The 21764-nt window shown below is 42.0% G+C and overlaps 1 protein-coding gene across 1 annotated transcript; it reads right to left on the bottom strand.

Annotated features, from left to right (window-relative positions):
* Positions 1-411: 411 nt before the first annotated feature.
* Positions 412-21462, bottom strand: FSD2 (fibronectin type III and SPRY domain containing 2). Its single transcript, XM_062584049.1, has 13 exons — positions 21362-21462; positions 18346-19130; positions 18161-18256; positions 16890-17123; positions 15605-15627; positions 14501-14622; positions 13229-13384; positions 11889-12023; positions 10921-11074; positions 9433-9566; positions 7104-7236; positions 3885-4061; positions 412-1314 (listed from the first exon to the last, which is right to left on the bottom strand). The coding sequence occupies exons 2-13, from the start codon at positions 19087-19089 to the stop codon at positions 1077-1079; spliced, it is 2346 nt and encodes a 781-aa protein (XP_062440033.1). The 5' UTR covers positions 19090-19130; positions 21362-21462; the 3' UTR covers positions 412-1076.
* Positions 21463-21764: the final 302 nt, after the last annotated feature.

Here is a 21764-nt window from a genome sequence, read left to right as displayed (position 1 = left end):
TCATTGAATTCATATAGTTTTAACAAATATGAATGAGGCTGCATAAAGCTAGACGAGCCTGCTTGACAGGCACTTGTGTGTTTGTCTGATGTCCGGAAACTAAGTCTGCACAAGAACGCTTCAGCTGAGTGTTTGACCAGAGTATGTCTAACACACACTGGAGACTTACAGCTTCAAGGACACATCAGAGGTGAGGATTCCCTGCAACGGCAGTGCTGAGGAGGAGGAGAAGAGGTTTGTAAGTTGTGGGCGCTGAGGGTATACCTGGGTAGATGTGAGTTTGGCCAAGAACAAGCTAAACATGAAGCTTGAGACTTCTGTATGTGGGCACGCAAGCACTGCAGAAAGACTTGGTCTGTTGGTTTTAGTTTTGGGGGGGATGGGAGGGTTCCCCACAAAAAAACACAGGCATTTTGTAAAAATGTTTTTTAATATTTAAGAATACAGTGAATGCTTACTTCAAGAAACCTCATTGTGCGTGGTGCAAGCTAACCCATTTCGCACACAGGGGAGGCATATTTGATTATCTTGTGTCACAGACTTCATGCAGCGACAAGAATACTTGACTGTGAGTTCATCTTCATGGTTGGAGTGTTTTCAGCTCTGTCTAGCAGCTGTATGGTGATTATGCCTTTTGCTATCTTTGTTTTTCTTCAACTTTTAAGCTCTTCAGCAGACCCAAGAGTGGAATTAGTGCTTGCTTAGGAGCAGGGGAGTTCCCTAGGCATAAAATAGTACTGGGGGAAGCAGTAATCCATCTGCATCTGCTGCTTCGTGGTAGTGTCACCTCTGAGAGGGATATATCCATTTCTAACTGGAGCATTCTGAGAACAGGCCCAGGATGCTGATAGGTCTTGTGACTGTAATGCTTTTCTGCCAGGATCCTGCTTAAGTGGAGAAAAACTGTCTGAAGGCTCAGGCTTGGCAGCTTCTTTGGATCAGGGAAGTTACCTATTGTAGGAGAAAGCTGGTATATAAAGAGCATGATGGAGCAGCTGAGATGAAAGAGGGCTTTTCTCAAAGTACATTATATGGAGATGTGGCAGCTGCAGAACACAAGGCTATGGGAAAGCAGTTCACAGAGGCATGGTAATGCCATTATGAATCCGTAGGATACCAGGTGTTTCCAAAGCAAAGCAGGGGTGGACAAAATGCTGGAAGTGCGAGCTGAACGTGTAAAGGTGCTGGGCAATATCTGCATTGAAAAAGGACAGTTTGTAGTTCTCGTAGTCTAGCAGGATGCCAATCCGTCTGGGAGGAATAGTAATTCTGATGTCTGGCGTCATCCCATTGTGCAGGAATTCATACTTGTGCCTGTAGGCAAGAAACACAGACACATCTAACTGAGGGCATGCTGGCTGCTCTCAAAGGAAGCATTCTGTGCACACAGCTGTGTTCTAGGGTATGTTTCCTGTTTCACATGTGCAGGGTAAATACAGTCCTACCTCTCCTGTATGCACCATGTGTACAGCCTCAGTTCCAACTGTTCTGCCTAGCAGTGGTGTGCTCTCCTATTCCGTACAGCCTATCCTGTGATGCAGACTTGCCTGCTTAACCCATGTAATAAGCATTTCATTTCATATCCCAGACTGGTGGTAACTCTTAGAATGGGACAAGATTAGAGCAAGACATGGGATCCTCCAATTTTTCCCTCTCAGCGAGACAGGTAGTGGAGGTGTCTGGTAAATCAGAGCGTGCACCCCTGAGGTTTTGTCTGAAGTTATCCATCCCATGGAAGAGATGTGCTCTGTGTTAGGGCAGTTAAATTTGCTTGAGAGCAATGTGATCATCCCAGTTTTGCAGCCAGGGAGCTGTAGGCAATGCCGAAGAGCGTAGAGGTGACTCAGTCCTGTCTTTCCAGGCCCTGCAATGCTCCCCACTTATTCCCCAGGGACCAGTGGTATTGAGCCCTCTTCCCTGCTAAAGGCATGGGAACTGCTGCCACCCACGTTCAGAGTAGCAGTGAGGGAGTGTAATGCCTTGGGCAGAGGCTGCCTGACTCAGAGAGTGGCTACGCATCAGCTAGATTATTTGGCTTCATTTTTCAAACTCCCATTTTCTGAATGGAATTTCTGGCTATTTTTACTACAACACCTCCCCATTCAGCAAGGGTAGTGTTGGTAAGAGGGTCCATCTGCTCTGGCTGTGCATATTCATTTACTGTAGGGTGGCCTCTTTTAATTGTGGCTCTTGGGCTGTAGCCTAATGGTGGCCAGGAAGGTGCTCTATATGTAGCACTGGTGAAACACCACCATTGTTGTTCTCCCCCAGGTAGTTGCTGTTTGAGTAATGCTGAGGTCCTTTAACAGTTACTTAAACAGCTTTCCCTAGTGTGACATGCCACAACCAAAAATATGAGACTTTTATAGGAACATGACTTTCTGAGCAGAAATGAGAAATTTTACTTAGCTGCAGTGAGTTATCTGGCATTTCATGAGGGCCAGCTTCTTCGCTAACCATCTCTTCCACCCACACCACTCAAATCTGAAAATTTCCCTGTAGAAATGAGTATGGCAGTGATTCAAACCAAGCTATAGCCCAGCTCTGTTTTCTCCCCTGATGTCCATGCTCATTGCTCCAGAAGAATGAGAACAAACCTCAATGTACCTTTTAGCTCAATGTAGCAAGGAAATCAAATTAACCTTCCTGCAGTGTAAGGGAGAGTTATTAACTTTCAGTGGGTTTAGTCTCCCTCATTAAGCAGCACTTCTTGCTGTGTGGGAGGCGAACAGCAGTACTACTAAGGACTCTGGCTATGTAGCAGGCCAACTGCTGCAGTTAAAATCTCTTCCTGAGTGGCAGCAGGCAGAGGACAGCCATCTTTGGGAAGATGCTATACTGTCATTACCATTTGCTGACAGTGTGTGTGCTCGGGATGCTTGGGTGGTATCGCCTGTTCAAGGGAATACAGAGACACACTGGCAACTCTTGCAGGCTGAGTGGGGAGCTGTTCAGAGAAGTCATAGGAAATAGTTGGGCATGCCATCAAATGGCCCTTTGACCAAGCTCCTTGTGGGATTGTTCTGAAAGGATCCATCATCCTATTGCAGCAGAACTAGTGATCACTGCTGTTCCTAGCCAGTGGGAACAGCAGTCTATCTGCTAAACAAGAGGGAACTGGAATCTCTAATCTGATAGTTAGGACACTCACATTCCAAATATGTGTTTAGGTGGAATTGGACTCTTACCTCACATTCAAGTTGGCCACCGAGACTCCATTTCTAGCCTTTGGTAGAACTTGATTCATCTCACCCTAAGGTAGGTGGCCAAAGAAAGGACACATGAATCCCTCCCTGGGTATGTGACTTGCTTTCTTTCCTTGGATGCTTCACAACATGTCAAAGGAGATGATACTAACACAGCTTTAGGTGTCTTGGGGAGAACCAGCAGATTCGACTGATATAAGGAGGAAGCATAAGGGGAAGCTGACACTATTGCAAGCAGGTATGGCTGTTAGGTACCTCCCTTAGGGAGGAGAGAGATCAAAAGCCATTGGATACAGCTGAGTTTAGCCAGATACCATGTATAGTTTCTAGGCTACGTGGATCTATAACTGGCTGGCTTTCCACTGATGTTTCAGTGACTTAGAACACGGCCTTTACAGCTAACTTCTGTAATGCAGATTTTGTTCAGATTTACTCTTGAGATTGTCTGTTTCAATGTTAAGAATGTCATTTAATGGTAAGATTTGCTTAAAGATTCCAGTATCCTTCCAAAAATTGGTCAAAATGCTAAAGATGGAATGCCTGAGGCTTCTCGTTAAGTACTTGCTTTGAGCTTTAGTATAAAATCTGTGGCTGCGCTGTACAAGTAGGAGCTTTCTGCTGCTCTGCCTGTGCAGGTGTACCTGTAGGAAGTGGACCTGTAGCCTCCATGGCCCTTACCTTGATGGTGTGATGATATGTCTCATGCACCAGGATGAGTTGTTTGCTCCCAGATAACCGTGCCTTGGAGTGTTTTCAAAAGCCACACCAATTCTGTATTCTGTATCTTCCTCAACTTCCACCTCCCAGTAATGCTTTCCTGGAAATGGGATCAGACTGCCCAGAATCCCAATACATCTGTGGGAGACAGACAGGTCTATGTTCATTGCTGTTCATATACCTAAGGATTTTAAAGTACCTGGGCATTACATATCAATAATTAAGTCACTTTTGTTGTATCTCTAGCAGTGCAGGGTGGCTTTTTGACTACAGTGAAGTCCATGTGCTGAGGACTTTACACAGACCCTGCAGGTTTCATTGTGGTACCTGTCCTGTTTTTATCTTTGTGTAGCTTTGAAGAAGAGTTCCCCGAGCCCTTTCAGGAATAGGGAAAAATAGCAGCCTGTGTTCTCTGGGTTTTCTGGACAAGTTATTACTTGCAAGAAAACAGAGTGTTCTACTGAACCCCAGTATCGTATGGGAAAAGCGCTAACAGGTTTTATATTTTCTTCCCAAACAACCCAGGGCTTTGCATGTCACCCACCAGGAGGAATGGAGCACTGTAACAACATGAAACTCCTGGGGCAATCGGGAGGGGAAGACCTGCCTATGCAGTATTTAGATGGACTAGGGAGAATTAAACATAGCAGCAGAGCTTGGAATAAACTTACATATCTGGGCCATTAAAAATTTAATAGTGAACCTTTTTGAAATGAGTATTAGAGGAACCACTTAAAATATGATTCTTAAAAATGTGTATAGGAGAGACTGGCAAAGGCAACATTCCAAAGGGAGACCCTTCAGCTTGACTTACAGGCGCTGTCTCAGAGTTGAAGGAGCTGGAGACTTTGAAGATGCAAGTTTTAACATTGGTCAAAATAATCTATGCCAAATACTTCTGAAATACCTCAACTCAATTTAAGAAGGCAGCGTGAGTCCTGCAAGCCTACACCCAGGCTCTGCATCAGGGAAAGTACACGATGTATCAACTGTCATTGCTGCATCACAGGGCAGGTTTCAAAACACAGCTAACTTTAAAATGTGGAGTCACAGCCTGTGTGTTTCTGTGTAGGTTGTATAAGCATGTAATTTACAGAGGCAAAAACCATTACTGGCAGACACCCTGAGCTCTTCTACCTGCAGGCAATGCTGAGAAAAAACTGTGCTCCCAGCATGCTGAGAGCCTGATACGTAAGGATGGGCATGCACAGCAGGACAGGGCTGTGTGTTGTGCCATGTCAGCAGCAATTATTTAAAGCAAGTATACAGTTCATTAGAAATGTGTATAGATGTCTTGGGAACAGGATAAAGGCTGCTGAAATTGGGAATCAGAAGCTGTGCTGATAAAATTTGAAAAGGAAAAAGAGCAATACAAAATGGATGGGCAAACTTCGGTGAACATAGCGATGAGAGCTGCAAAGCCACCAAGGCAAACCTGAGTCAGACTCTAAGGGCTGCTGTGGTTAGGAAGCACATTTGCCTTTTGGAGATCACGTAAGTTCAGAAAGAGGAGTTTACTACATAATTTCCTCATTGTGCGTGTATTAGTCATGTTAGCTGGGAACTTATATTTTTGGCAGTATCCAGGCATGAAGAAAGCTTATGAGAGTTCACAGTGGCAGCAAAAACAGCCTCAGAGTTCAGAATGAGATGAGTGCTGGCTCTGGCTGTTTCTGTGAAACAGAAAAACACCTCGTAAAGTTGGATAAGATCCCATTTAGGCTTATCTTGATGACCTCAATGAAGAGACCCTTCTAAGTCATGGCTCTCTTCTACCAAACCCCCAGTAACATCATATGGCAAAAACAGCCTTGCATTTCCATAGAGGGGCTAAATTGTGGGTTTGTGTTAGTCTGTGTCTGCAGATTCCTGTCCTTTATATGCTGTTTCCCTGGTGCTAACTAGAAACTGATGTATTACAGCAAGCTGATGCTGTCACTTCAGTGGCAAAGGGCCTCTAATTTTGTTTTGAAAGGAAAATCCATAGACCCGAATGGTATGAGCTGATCAATTCAGCTAGATTTTTCAGCAAGAGGTAAGTGTTCGTACCACTCTCCCTTCCTTAGCATTTGCTTTAGTGCTTTAATATCTGTTCAAATTTAGCCCAAGGTGCCCAACGTGTGTGAGTAGGTTTGTACATAATTGTGGCTGGCTGCATCTATAATCCCTTTTGCTAACTTGCATTAACCTCTAAGTGATGCTTAAATTCCAAAGTAGCAACTAGAGAGAGAATTTAGCTCACAGAATCACTGAAAGCTGCTAATAGCCCCATTGGGTACTTCTGGGTACCCATTTTATAAATTCTGTGCTCTAAACTACAGAAGCCCCTTTCAAAGATGAGGCTTAGGTGCCCAAAGCACCAGCAGATTTTTCCCCTTTCCCTGTAGTTTTCGCTGTAGTGAACAAGATTTTACATGAGTGGTGGGTGGTTCCCATTGAACAGAGCTATCTAAAAATAACCCTCAAATCACCATGCATGATATAGTGATAGTGAGGCCTGGGAAGGACAGGCAGAGCTTTGTGCACAGACAGATAAGAAATGAAGCAAAGAATGGTTTGAAGCAAAATCTTTTGATTTGACTATTCTATGCCAAAAAAAAAGTTTTTGTTCAAAAAAAAAAAAAAAAAAAAAAAACACAGAGGTAACAGCTTTAAGATCCACTCTGCTGATACCAAGGGACGACAATTTCAGGAGATTTGCCTTTCTCTGTACCCCAAATGTCAATGTATGTGAAAACCAAGGAACAAAATGCAGGTCCTTTTCTACCTCTAAAGTAGAAGATTACAAAGAAGAGCAGAGGGTTAATGGCCTGCCACTTCAAACTGAGTTATCATTGTGGGAGTCCAACTGGAAATACCTTTGGAGAAATATGATTTTCTAAAAGGGAGCAATCAGTATTTTTCTAGTCCTTTGAAAGTACCTGTAAAGGTGTTTGCAGTTGCCTAAAAAACAACCATAGTTCACCAGTGCAAAAACCAACACACTAAAATGAACACTATACATTATACACATGCATGCTGTCTGGAAGTTGTAATTGGTTGGAGCCTGGACTGAACATGAGAAGAGCTGCCATACCAGTAAGCCTTTTGAGTGGGATTTAAATTCAAGATAGGGTTCTATGGCGGAATAAGCAGCCATGGACCACGCGCATTAATTGCAACTGAAATTCTTAGGTATACCTTGTAAAGCTGTTATCGTAGACAGGCAAATCACACTCTGGGTTTTCCAGTTCATCACATGCAATTGTAAATCCATCATCTAGGATCGCCAGTAATGGATGGGCTGTGTCCTCATTAAGACAGAAGTAGGTACCTGAAACAGGAGGAGAATGCTAGAGGATAGCAGCTCTATATGACATTAGATTTTGAAGGATGGGCGTGGGGAAATGCTCTTTGGATCTGCCAGCATTCTGGAACAAATCTGGCTGACTGAAAGGCCAAGTCTGTCCACTTTGGGGCTTATAAACAAACAGGTGTTATGGAGATAACTTAGAGCTTAATACTGTTTAGATACAGCCTTGTGAAAAGCAGAAAACAGGCTTTAGCCTGGTTTTGAACCCAACCAAGGCTTAAAGCTGCAGAGGTTGCCCAGGAAGCAGCTAGTCAAAGGTGATGGGTCCTCCCCGCAGTGCAGTATCCTGTTCCAGGTCATCTTTCTCAGAGATGTAGTAGTACATTTTTAAGTACTGAAAGGAGAAAGAGGGTTAAAGGCCTCTCCATGACAGTACTCTTCCCTATCAATGCTGGGTACCGTTTGAAGAGAGGGGATCACTGCAAAGGTGCCTTGCTCAGCATCTTAGTGTAGGGGGTCATTCAGTTGGTCTCTCTCCCTCCCCCCCCACCCCGGTTCATCTCCAGTTGGCAGAGTCTGTTCCTGACTGCGCTTCACCAAAAGGGGTACTGGCCTCCTCCCAAGAGTGACTCTAGCAGCTGCTGTGAGAGCTGCCGTGAAGTCCCAGGCAGCATGTGTGCCCAGCTATCCTGGAGGGAGGGGGGTTGTGAGGCTAGAAATGGATCCCTGCTAATCCACCACAGCGAGCACCCCTCATGCTGGAACAGCTTCTGGTGAGAGCAACCCTCAGAGAACTAAGTTAGCGAGGCCAGCCCAGGATGAAAGTGTTTCTGCTTTTCTCCCTTTGGAGGCATCACAAAGCAGATTTGACGCACTGTGCTCGGAAGAGCGGCAGTGCGCGTCACAGCTGCTGTTTGTAGTTCGTGTTTGTGTGTCAACTCCACTAAAGGTCATTCCCAGTATTGAAGGTGAGTGTTTGCAGTTGACAGAACAATTTGCATCAGCTCTTTGCATAATGTAGACTCTAGGAAGATAAATCTGTCCATGCTAATCCCCAAAGAAATCATTATAATCAAAATGCAGGTTATTTCAATGGAAATACAATACAAACAATGACAGGGCAATTATAGGCATGTGCTGCTGAAAACAAATACATGCTGTGCAAGCAGAAATGGTAATTTCAGATACTGAGTTTGATTGAAGTAGGTGAAATACAAATGATGGTAACACACTGACAGCCTTCCCCTCCAGGGATTTAAGAATGATCATTTTTTTTTCTCAGGTGCTACTGGTGTGCAGCAGACAGATTTCTTGCTGAAATATAGTCAATGCTGTGTTAAAGCCCTTTTCTAGATTAATATCTTACATGGATACGTGGTCAGCTTGATGAATAAGCATGCTTCGTAAATCTCTCACAGAAGCGAGGGCAGAAGAGGCACAAGTATGGTGCAGAGTGCGTGTGAAGGATGTGGGAGGTCCAAGACATCCCAGTGAAACTACACAATCATGCTAGCAATGGTGCAAATGAAAGCAGATGTCAACCTATGAGCCATTAAAATGAGCTATGATTAGATGGCTCAGAGGAGAAAGGGTTTTCAGCTTTGCTTTTTGGGGAGAACTCTTTGCTTTTTGGGGAGAACTCTTGCCTTTTGTGACACTATGTCAGCTCCCAACTGCAAAACTTCCAGCTCAAAGCAGAACTGTCTTTTTCCTTAGCTAGACCAGACTGAGGAAAACAGACTGTAGAGCCTTTCCCAGCCAAGCTGGAGATATTTGAACAGGTACAAAGGAAAGGTTTCACATATCCATACAACGCTGGAAAGTGCCAACAGACACTCAGCCACTCTTTCCTGTAGCAGCATCATTACAAGGTAATCTCTGGAGTCAAGTAAAACCACACTTCAGTTTTCTTCACTGGTGTATTGATACTTGGTTAGCTGGCAATGGCTCGGGGCATTGGGTTATCTAGTCTTTTGGCATTGTTTAGAAATGAGTAACTTTCAAGTATCAAACTAACTCAACAGAAATAATTTTGTATTACAGAGCTAAAGCAATACCCTAATCGTTACAAAAAGTTTTTTCATTTCTAAAAGGTTAGCAAGTGTGTAATTACCTACAGAGATTAGGACCTAATCCAAAGACCATTGAAAATGGCAGGAATCTTTCTGTTGAGATAATAGATGCTACATTAGGCAGTTGATCAGAGCTGCACAGTACCTGTGGTGTGTATCAGTACAGGTTCACTTTTTTCACTGGAACCGCCTAGATTTAGAGCTCTAACAGAGATGCAATAGCGTTGTATTGGCTGGAGGTGAATTAAAGCTTCACAGTTAGGGATCCCAATAATAGATCTGCAGAAAATAAATACATGGAAAATTATAGGGTAGGGAATAAAGGTAAACCTTTGAGATTATTTTTCTGAACAACAAAGAAGAAATTATATGATCAGCTTCTATTTAACCCTTCAACAGCACTGTAACATGTCCAGTTGCCAAAAGTAGGAGCGGAAGAGAGTCTGCAACAATGTCTCTCTCTCTCTCTCTCTCTCTCTCTCTCTCTCTCTCTCTCTCTCTCTTTTTTTTTATATATATATTTACCTTTGCCTTTTTCCCCAGTGCCCTGTATATTCATTTTCTATTAGCATTTATACAATGAAATTCATATCACAGAAATATTCATAAATGTGAATTCCTACAAATATAAAACATTTGCCTTCCTATAAGTGGTCACCTCAAATTCCTAACAGGAGTTACATTACCCAGAGTGCAGGGGAAAAAAATGCTATTATCTCATCTGGCGACTCACAAGTAGGCAACACAGCTTGAATGTTTAGATTTCAAGCTTCATATAGCAAGATATTTCAGCAGCTGTAAAATGCAGGAAAAAAAAATGTCCTCAAACCTTTTCAAGCAAAGAATAAAACTGAAAAAAAAAATCACAGGATCATCATGGATAGCCTTCAAACACAGAGATCTAATTCTTTTAAATAATTTGTTATGAAATATTCACACAATCATCATTTACAATTGCATTAGAAGATTTTAAACTGGATTTAAACTTCCTGTCTCCTCAAAATCTAGTGGATGAACTTGCAAATCTAGATGCTATTCAGGGAGGGAGAGGTTATATGAATGTCACTGTAACAGAAGTAGACTTCTGTGATTAGATTTCACATACTTCTTCATTTTGGCTGGGTTAAGTCATAGTGAAAAAAGGAAGAGCAGATTCACAAGCGTTTTCTTTCATCATACATTGGGACACTGAAATGCAGTACTAAATTTAGCTGTTTCCTCCTTGCAGCACCACTCTGGGACCTCCAATGCCAAGTAGTTTTGGCCTGACTTTAGCCCAATACATTTTTTAGGTGTCAAAAGCTCAAATACACTTATGCCTGATCCTGCTGGCCGTTAATGTCAAGGGTGGATTCTAATGACAGCTGAGAATTTCTACTTCCTCACCCAGGCAAATCACGTTACAGGTTATTAAAATACTTCTTGTTACATAATTCATTTTTTCAGACACCTAATATGGTCCCCCAGTTCCCCAGGGATTGTTCTGCACATTCTTAGACTTGCACTTTTCTGAATACATTATCTTGGGTTTTTGACTGAAGAATCATAGGTCTTTTCTTAGTGCTAGCTGGTACCATATGATATGAAATGGTTTCATCTCTACAAATCAGGGACTCAATGGGATATGACTCACTCAGTGATAATATCCCCATTTTCTTCATCTGTCAGCTTGGACAATTCGACCACGTAGGAATCAACAGGGTTAATGTCTCTAGATTCCCAACACACAAGTGCTGCATTTTCACAGCTTCGGATTTTTTTAGTCTTAATGGTAGGTGGTGAAGGAGCTAAAAAATAGGCAAAAGAGCAATTTTAAGTAGTTGCTTGTCAATATTTGCAACAAACATGCTCTGAAGATTTTTTTAAAAAGTTTTTTATTTAATACTATACGATTAAAGAGATCTATTTTCTCCAGTGGACAATAAACAGCAAGCAGGCCAATAATAGTTCAAATATTAATTCAAATACAGAAGAAAAAAATCAAAGACTTCATCTGGACTATTAAGGTCCCAAGATAATTAATCAGAGAAAGACTATTGATAAAGATAGGTCCCCAAACTCTTTTCTTTTTGTCATTTGCTTTATCTATGCCACTTTGAGGTGCATCCCTTCTCTGCTCTAAGATGTCAAAGGTCTCTGGAATGAGTGCTTGAAGGGCTCACTCTGACTTGCTCAATTTGCTGTCAAGTTTTTACAAAAGTGAACCAGGGTCTGTGTTTAATCTTATGGCAGTTCAGCTATCAGGAATAATTCCCTAAGACAAGCCCACTAATCAAAATGTGCTTGAGTGAACTGTGGTTACAAAGAGCAGCATAGTAGGTGAACCCACAAAATGCTTACAGGCCAATAAAGGGAGAGCAACATGGGCTGGCATTGGGACCTGGGAGACGTTAGCCCTGCTCCCAGCTCTCCTTTATGCTTGTCCTTAAACAAGTTGACTTGTGCTTCTGTTTTCTCAGCTTTAAAACAGAGATACTAAGAAACTCACCTGCAGTCAACAGAAAGGTAAAAAGCATCCAGAAAGGTATTGGCATAAAATCCAAAGACTGTAGTGAATTTTACTATGAAGGTCACGAACTTGTATTAACAAAATATGTTTACCTGTTACATAAACTGTTCTTTCACTTGGTGGACTGATGCCAGAGGCATTTAAAGCACTGACCCAAAATTCATATTGTGTATTCGGCAACAGATTAGTAATGGTGCAGTATGTTTCTTTGACTTTTAGCATATGCTCTGAAATGAAAACAATAAAGCATTTACAGTATATTTATACAGTTACCCACCCAAAGCCTCCTCAGATAATGGAATTGAGGTTCACTGTTTTCTGTACTGAGTTCAAGAGAGCTCCTTGTCAGCCCTGCCCTTCAATTAGCTGTCAGGCTGCTTCAACATGCCTTCTTCTAAGGAGGCATAAATCAAAGAAGGCATCAGCTTCTGTAGGAGCAATGTTACAAAAAAAAAAAAAAAAAAAAAAAAAAAAAAAAGCGGGGGGGGGGGATGAATGTCACCCACCTGTCACTGAGTTTTTTCTGAATGATGTCGCATATTCCCACTCTGGGGATGCTGCCCAGTAGCTCATCTTAGCAGCGGGACAGTAGTCAAAGCAATATCATTGCTCATTTCTCATTCTTTGTTTTATAAAGTTTGGACAGGTTTTGCTTTTCATTCTGAATATTTGGTACCCTGCAGGTTTCCACTTATGTTGGAAAAGTGACTGTGGGCTTTCAATAAAAGAGTTTGCAACAGTATTATTAGCAAATGTAGCTTTATTACCAGGCTGGGACATTTTGAGATGCTTTTGTGGTTCTTCTTTTTGTGTATAGGGGTGATGGGGAGTTACAGCCTATTATTAGCATTTAGATAAATTCTAAAATGACTGTGGGGGTTTAGGTGGGTATGCTAAGAATACGGTGATTTGTCCTCTAAAAATACTGTGTTTTGCAGCTGATGCAGCACGGCTGTGTCTAAAGCAGTGCCCATGTCCCAGAAAAGCAAAAGCTGCTGTTAAGAACTGTCCACTGGCCCCCATCCCAATCCTGCTATCTCAGCTGCCCCGCCCCCCCCGGTCCTGTCTCTGCCACTGTAATGGGTCACCGCAGCAGACTTGGCAAGGGAAAGGGTGATAAAGCCAGAAGCAGGAGCTGCTGTGGCAGCTTGACAGTTCTGGAGGCAGGGAGCGTAGCTACAGAAGGTGCACTGGTTGCCACAGTAAAGGCTAGAGGCACTTCCAAATGTTGGATTTCACTTGTCTTTTACTAGGTAATTTTGACATACATTTGAAGGAGATGGGAAATTTTTTTTCCTGTTGTGCCAGACAGTATCACGCCCCAGCTACTATATATTTACCATTGTGACAGTGAATTTTGAGAACAGGGTTGGGAATCAGCTGTTTTGGTCAATGGGGGTCAAGTTGTCCTCTTGTGTTTAGGCCTCCTTACCTGCTTGTTCCTCACTGCACCTCTCGTTGCTCACTGGTTTATAGCACAGCTGGTAGCACTGAACAGTGTCGTCTGAGAAGAGGCCCCAGCAAACTCTCAGGGAGGTGCCAGTTGCTGCATTAGGAGCTTGGGGATTGATCACAGGGGCACAAGGAGCTGCAGAGGGGAAAACAGGTCAGTTTGTGAATGTGCAAAGATGGCCAAGAACACAACCTATTTCTATTTGCTGACAGAGGGGCATGATTCCTTGATAGAAGCAAGATATTTTGTTCACAGGCAAACAACTCTCTCCCACAAAAGCCTCTACACAAAGCCTGGACATTGTGTAGAGTCTGTTATTCCTTTCACATAGAGAAAAGTTAGGAGCTGACCCTGTAAATAGTCACAGATAATAATCAGATCACTGGCGTATGAGCTAGCCTCGCTTCAAATCAAAATCAAAATAACAAAATACATAAACCTCGGCCTAAGCCTTCTCTGTAAACTTGACCTCGCCTGCGTCTGAGAGCTGCTGTTCCCTAGCGAGCTAGCACAGCCCTGCAGGAGAGTCATCTGCCAGGAACTGCACCAGTGCCAAGGAGCTCCAGCACTGAGGAGCCTCTGGAGGTAAAGCTGAAAGAAAAACTGTCCAACAGTAGGTCAGCAGCACAAACAAGCAAGTGCCAAATGCTATTTTACTCTAGGAAAGCACAATACAAGAGTAGCAAAAATGCATATTGTCCTTGGTGACTCTTTATGTTGTGCTAGAAAAGACTCAATGTATTTCCTGTTTGTTTATCTTTTTTAATCCTTAGAAATTTTGAGGAGTTTTGCTCTATTTCCCAAGGATGACAGGAAAAATGCTTGCTAAATATCAGAGGGTCAAGCCACTGAAATCTGGTTATTGAGAGAAGTAGGGAAGATTGCTTCAAGAAAGCTCTACTTTGTTCAAGCAACTACAAGGTAAAAAAGTTATTACCAGCTCAGCATGGCTGACCTCTGACCAGAAAGGGTGAGTCTTCTAAGAAATCATACAGAAAAAGTAGAGAAGACCAAACTTGATAGTTACAGTAATTTCATACTGGAAACAAATGAAAAAAAGGAATCCCAGAATAGCTTCCAGTGTGTCTCTATGTATTGGAGAACAAAAAAATCTAGAAGGAAAATGAGAGAGAAGCTAATTCTGCTTTTGTAGTTCACTTTTAAAGAAGTAATAGACTTTGTTTAATATACATCCTTAATTAAATGTAAATAATGATCAGATCTGAAATAATGGTCAGATAGGAAGAGTACCTGGAATAGTATTAATAGAGTTCATTAGTTGTTCAACTTCAGAGAAATCGATGACTCTTTCCTCAAAGTCTGGCAGCACTGAAAGCTCTAAGTCCACTTCTTTCTTTAAGAATTTTTCCAACCTATAATTGTAAGAAAAAAAAATATCTAACTAAAAACTACCATACCATTGGAGATATTTCTGTGATACCCATGTTAAGAACATGCAAGGAACAGCAAACTCCAAAATAATAGTTATATTTCCTTAAAACAGTGTTTCCATAGTTGTGCAAAGCTCAGTCTCCCTATGCCCTTTGCTTGCAGATACATGGCCATACATCAGCTTAGCGCTCCAAGTTGTCAGACCCAAGCAGAGCTGGATCCTGATGGGACTGGCAGACCACGTTCTGTGCATCCCACTCACACAGCAGGCTGGCTGCCACACCAGCGCTCCCACTGAGCAGGCTAGCGAGATTTCCCCTAGCACCTCTCTGCAAGAAGTAAGCTGTTAGCTCATTATTTAGAATTTATAACACTACTACTCACTCAGGGCCTCAAGGTTTTAGGTGCTGTAATATTTGAAAGAAAGGAGTATCTCTTCTGCGTGTTTTCATAATGGATGACAGTGAATTAAGATGCATATTTTTTGCAATTGATTTAGTGTGCCCTCGGATCTCTTCCAATTGCTCCAAGATCTTTCACTATCTGTTTTGAGCACCAACAACCTGACTTTCTATCCCCCCCGATTAATGCATAAATAAACTTGTTCCTAATAAATCTATTTAGGGAAATCAGTTTAGGAGTATTTGTATCCAGAGCATTTCTTTTAAGATCTTTGGCAATCCTGATTCTCTGAAATAAGTTTGCTACGACTAAGCTGAAAACTAATTTATTCATGCTCTGACTCTCCTTCTGGGTTTTTTGAAACTGGCTTCGAGTGCTAAGCTTTTTAGAGCAACTTATCCAGCTGCAGTTTAAACCAGAAAGACTAAAGACTTTAATAGCTCTAGTAGCATCAGTAACATTTCTGTGCCTGAAAGAAGTTTAGAACATGCAAGCATCTCCAGTAATAGTGTCAGATAACAAGGAAGAAATGCAATACAAAATCCCAGACTCTGATACTACCTGTCAACCATGGTTACTGCTGCCTGTAGAAGACAGAGAGAGAGAGTTAAAGGTAGAAAGGATCCATTTTTTGCATTATTCCAGAGGCAGACTACATCATGCTGTTGACCCGTCTCTCATGAACTTGTCTCAAATGCAGCCTTTAGAGCTAGCTAATGGAATCTCACCAAGTTCAAAGAACAAAGCCCTACCTAGAAGCCCATTCAGGTGGACAGATTTGGGTGAATGGACAGTAGGGTAACACGCGATGTCAGGCAGAGACTACCCATGTTGACACTAGACTATTTCCCTCCTCAAGTGTGCAAACTGCCAACAGACCCTTCACAACAGAAACAACATTTGGGGAAAATAACTTGGTGAGCAGATAGAGACCATTTGTTCTGAAGACAGAGTTGCAGCTCCTCGAAAAAACTAAGCGGTCAGGCTGGGAGCTCCTCATGAGAATGACCTGCTCACTTTTTGGGGCTATCCTGGCAAAGAAGCCTCAGACCCCTGAAAAGGTTGAAACAATGGTTTCTAGGAATGATGTAAATTTGCCTAAGACCAACGGAGAATATAAAGTTATTCCCAGGGATGCAGAGGAAAGTCAAAAATCAGTTTATGGAAAGAGCTCAGCAGGTTGGACTGAAACAGCAAGCTGATCCATTGCAGCAGACTGGAGGTGTAAGGGAGGAGAGCGGTTTAATGTCCAGTTCAAAAATTACTTTAGCTGTGCTATATGAAAACAGTCACTCATTACCTGTGAAAATTCTGATTATTTTTTTTCCAATTATTTTTCTACCTGCCAAAGAAAAAAATTACTTCTTGACATCTCTTTGGCAGTGGGATTTATCCATTACTTTGCAGGAACTCTTAATGTATTTAGTTTGGAGCCTCCTGTCTAGCTGAAGTTTCCAACAAAATGAGCAAGAAAAAGAAACACCTTCCAAAGTAGCTGCATTGGTCTGCCTGCTGTGAGCCCAGAATAGAGCAAGAGCTGAGTCTGCATGAGGCAATGAATGCTGTTAAGTGCTTCCAGAGTTTCCTGAGGCAAGCTTTCTAGAGAAACATCTTCTCTCTGAACCCCAAAGAGACCAATAAATCATTGAGCATAAAAGTGACAAACTTCTGCTGCTCCATTGTGTTGTCCCACCAAGTCAGTGTCAACATGGCAAGCACCTGGAGCAGTGACAGCAGCATGGACCCTGGCTCCTCAAATGCTCTATGGTAATAAAGTCACTTGGGACTTCCCAGCTGGGGACTACTTGCAAGCAGCAAAGAGCATCTGCCAGTTTAAATTCTTTACCTTTATAAAATCAGCTTTGTTATTTTCTAGGTATAGCTCCTGGGTTGTGTCTGTCAACTCCTTGCAGGTGTCGAGATGTTCTCCACAACTGACCAGCTGTCCATATAAAGCTTCCAGCTTCTTTCTCTTCTCTTCCCCCAGTGCTTCCACCTGTTCTTCATATTTCTGGGCAAGCACTTGTACTGCATCGTTGTAATGGACCTCAAAGTTCTGTTCCTGCCTCCCAAAGTTCTCCTGCAAGGCATTTGGGGTTTTGTTTCTTGCTGTTGGACCTGATCCACAGCTCAGCCAGAGAAAAATCTTAATCAGGCCTGCCTAAAATTCTCCTTCCCAGGGAGGCAATGCCAGCACATAGAAACTGTTATTTGACTAATTAGCATTTTTAGGGATTTAGTCAAATCCTTCACCCCGACTGAGGCATGACAGAGTATTGGATTTGGTTCCAGACATAATAAGAGCATCAGAAATTGTAATAAAAACAATGATGCAGGGCAACTGTCTCCAACCCAAGTCCGGGGAGCACAACTAGAGACGCATTCTAGACATAATCTCCCAAGTATTTCCACCACAGTCAAGCACATCCTTCCACTACAGAAACCATGGCAACCCAGTGGAATCCATGGATTCACTCTAGGGGAGCTGAGCAGCAAATGCCTATATCTTCCTTCACTGTTGGAGAAACCATTAGGAGGGAAGGTTTAAGAAGCAGGCAAGGCTTTATTGCCAGCAGCTGCCCTCTGCTCAGGCACTGATGTCCCCCTGTGCCACATGCAGCAGAGGAAAGACAGTAGGTGCCTTGAGTTACTGCTTCAATTTGACTTGCTGCCAGCTGGGCCCCTTCCCCTGGGGCCAAGTTGACATCAGACAAGTGGGAGCACAACCCTTTCAGTGCTGTATAGCTTGAATGCACTCTGTCCAAGGGCTGGGCTGTGCCTCATGCTTCTGTAAGCAAATCCAGATGAACATCAACAGTGCGCTGCAGATGGATTAGTTGGATCACTGGTCCACAGCCATTTAAAATATGATTACCTGAGTGGGGATCACTTTATTTCAAAATGCAAATATCTGTGCAAAGGTTTAATGTTGTTTTGCTAATCCACTTAAAAAAATCTTTAGGATGAATTTTCCTGAGTACCCCAGCCTAGGCATACCCCAAGATAAATCTGGGCTTTTTTATAGTAATTACCTTGTTAACAATTGAACACTTGTGATTCTGTCAAAACAGCACTAAACCTAGCACCACAGAATTAGCCCAAGAAGAAATGCCTTACCTCTACGGTGATGAAGATTTCTTCCAAGTGACTGGCAAAGTTTTCCATCTGAGCAATCTGCTCTTCCAGTTTGCACATGTTTTTATGAATCTCCTCCTACCAAACACAGCATGATTCTTAATATGTCTGAATAGTGTTTTATGGGCACACAGCACAAAAGAAGCCCGTACTTGCATTACTCTTACCTTCTCGCTTTCTACAGCACTGAGGAGCTGAACCACCTCATGATCCTTATGGTCCCCAAACAGTTTGTCAAAAGCTCGGATTGGAATCTTGCAGGTGGAGCAAAAAACATCGGCTGCTTCCTCCTCCTCACTGACTGCCTGGCTGCTCTGTTCATCTGACATGCCACAGCTGCTAAGCCCCTCTCTGGACCATGCATGGCTCTGAGCCTCATTGTCTGCTCCTGCTTTATTCTGATCTCCATCTTGAGAAGCCTCATGAAGAAATCTCTGCTGCTTTATGCTTTGACTTTGATCTTTCACTGGGGAGCTGCTTTTTGATGCATTATATAAAGAGCCTTGTGATCCTGCTTTTCCTGTGTGAGCAGGTGACCGTTTGCTCTCAACCATGCCCAGATGTCCTCCAAGGAGCTCAAGCTCTTTTTCTCTATCCTCATCGAGTCCATACATCTTGGCCAGCTCCTCAACCTCTTTTCCCAAGTCATATCCAGCCTCTTGTGTGCTCTGAAGTTTTTTGCTACTCAGTGCAGATTCTTCTCTAATATCCTCCAGAGATCTGTCTCCTCGACCACGTGGTTCTTCAGGGAAGATACCAAATCTCTCCTTTGATCCATAAAGATCCATGTGATAAAATACCAAGCCTTCAGTCTCAGGCTTACTAGACTCCAGGACTGGTGGGGAAGCTGAACGACCAGGCAATTGATCCCTATTTTCATACCTTCCTTTATTGCTAGATCTTGATGACATTGGTATCCTCACTGAGGCTTTTGAGATGATGTGTGTCAATCCTGTTAAAAAGAAAAAAAAAAGAAAAAAGAAAGATCTTTAACTGCATACTTAGGTAGCAGCCATGAGGTTTTATTGCTTAAAAATAAATGGAATAGATTTGGCTATGGCAAACACCAAAGCTGGCAGTTTCATTTCCTAATTGGATGCTTGTCTTTCTTCATTGCTGTGTGAATTACAGCAAAAAGCTATTTCTACCTGTGTTTCCTGTTTTCTGAGTAGTTGATCTATGGCTTCAAACTCTGATTTAAAAATTTTTGAGTAGTCCTGCCTTCAGCTCGACACTGGACCTGTGCTACAGGTGCATATAGTGCTCAAGCTAGAATTGGAGAGGGCCTGGTTTGAAACCAGTTCACCCTTCAGCTTCTGTCAAGTGCTGTTTCTGAACTGCTGGTTTCTTACAGCATACTGTAAGATGCTCTCTCTTGTGATCACTGATGTCATATAATACACAGGTAAATACACTGAAAAATCCTGGTCTGGATTTTTCTAGTTGTCATTCAAAACTTGAAATTTCCTTTAATTTATTCTCTCTCAGGCCTCAGGTTCCTTCTATAAAATAGGAATGAATACTGCTTTTTGGAGGTTCTCAAGCGCTGTGAAAATACATATTTTTTTCATAAGTATAGCTCTCCGAAAAAGATCAGTGATGATCCCCCTGGTAAAGTGCACTGTAATTAAGAAGCGAGGCAGGTCATTGACCGATGATAGAAGAGATGTCCATTCTGACCTAGAGCTTTGCCTTTGTCTATCCTGTGCAACGTAGAACATGTGAAATTAATATCTGGACATGAAAGACAAACCTGCATTATAAAGCAGATGCACATGGGACAACATTAAAGGTACAAAGACAGTGTGAATTCTATCATTTTCTAATTTTTGCAAGGTTGCTTTGCAGCCTTAATAATGCTCCCTTGATGCAGTTTGTGATAATAAAATTAGATTTTTTTTTTCACCATGACACTTCTGTTATATTCTTAAACGTGTGTTCAACTCTCTACATCTAGAAACACACATGTACATGGCAAACCTCAAGCATCCTCAGAAATACTGAGAATGAGGTAGAATACAACATACTGCAGAGCTTCTGCACTAACAGCATGTACTCTGCCCACAGCCAGGATCTTCATTTGCCCCTTGCAGACTCCCCAAACCCACATGTTCCAACCAGCCTGGTATTAATATCAGCACACAAAATGATGCCAGGACAGGGAGACAATTTGGTATTCTGTCACAGCCTCAGTGTCTCCACAGCCCTCCACAGTTAACCAACACTAAAAGATCACAGCCACAAAACTACTCAGATCCATTTTCCCAACAGTTTACTACTACAGTCAAAAGAGTTCATGGAAAGATTTCCACTGCGTATTAATGAAATGCTAATTACATCTAGTCCCAAATCAGTAAAGCACATGAAGGCTTTAAAATCATTTCCTCATGGAAAAAAAAAAAAGCCGAAAGGTCATTCAGTCATTAAAGTTACCAGAGCTTTTGCAGAAGCTTCTAAATTTTGGGTTCAAACTACTTTTTATGCTTCTTGTAGTTTCCAGGACTTGTTATCACCTCAAATTTATTTCATCAATATTTTACTAATATTCCTGAGATTGCTTGGCTAAGAAAGTCAAAAAAGACAGTAACTCATTAGAAAACAAGTCTTGGAACTTGTCAAAAATGCTGAGAAATTTCCCAATTTCCAGTTTTGTATCAATGCCTGAAAACAGTCTAGCCTGCTGGATCTGTAAGAAAACACACACCAAAGTTCATCATTCTCTTCTGGCACTACAGACATAAATGTGCTAACAACATATTACTATAGACAGAAATACTAAAGTTAGGCAGAAATACTATTTATGCTAAAGATGATAAAAAAAAATCATGCAAATTCGACCATATTAAGCAGAGAAAAAGTCTTGAAACATACCAGGAAATGTTGTCTGGCTCCTGCAAAGACTTTTTTCCCCATAATTATAACAATAAGGCTTGCTTTACAAGCTACTACTAACTAGAAAAGTGAATTAACAAGTATTTTTCCTACCAAAATGAAATTAAATTACATAAATTAAAATGAGCATAATTAAGCTTGTCTGGAACCCTGTTGGCTAAATAAGATTTTCAGATGAGATGTTTGCTCAGTTTACAGACCCCGATACAATTACAGTGACGAACGTTTAACTCTGTGACCATCAATTATCTCAAACATATAACAAAGAAGTGTTACAACCTAAAAACTTGCCTTCTATCTTAAGACGTCATAAATTCTTCTGATAGCTCAGATGACATCAAACTTCAAATTTATTTTGCCTAGTAAAAATTAATTCATGTGAAGGCAATTCCCTGCCACTTTCCTATGACTGCAGTTGGAAGACTTATTGCAGTAACCCTAGACCGCCTCTTTGCTCAGATAGGGACATGCCAGCAATGAGCAATGGAACAAATATAGATGTGCCCCGGTGTCCTTCAGCAGCCTGCTACTTGAGTGTCACCAGGATGAATGTCATACACTGAAAAGTTATGAAAGTTCTGTATGATTCCTGGATTTGAAGTGCTTGGAACATTTACATAGACCCCTCGTTAAATCAGAGCACTCTGCCACTTTCTGAACCGCTATTAATAAACTCGGCAGAGATTTCAGTCAC

This window comes from Rhea pennata, chromosome 10, assembly GCF_028389875.1.
Source record: "Rhea pennata isolate bPtePen1 chromosome 10, bPtePen1.pri, whole genome shotgun sequence".
In the NCBI taxonomy this organism is placed as follows: Eukaryota; Metazoa; Chordata; class Aves; order Rheiformes; family Rheidae; genus Rhea; species Rhea pennata.
The sequence above is the reverse complement of the archived record's forward strand: the minus strand, read 5'-3'. Positions and strand labels throughout refer to the sequence as shown.

Bases quoted from the DNA above. Each gene is read 5' to 3' on its own strand.
- FSD2 (XM_062584049.1), bottom strand. From the start codon at position 19,089: ATGTCATCAAGATCTAGCAATAAAGGAAGGTATGAAAATAGGGATCAA. The intron at 14,623-15,604 runs GTAGTATCAGAG...TTACAATTATAG, and splicing joins GCAGTAACCATGGTTGACAG to GTTGGAAAAATTCTTAAAGA. The intron at 7,237-9,432 runs GTACTGTGCAGC...CTCCTGTTTCAG, and splicing joins TGTACTGATACACACCACAG to GTACCTACTTCTGTCTTAAT.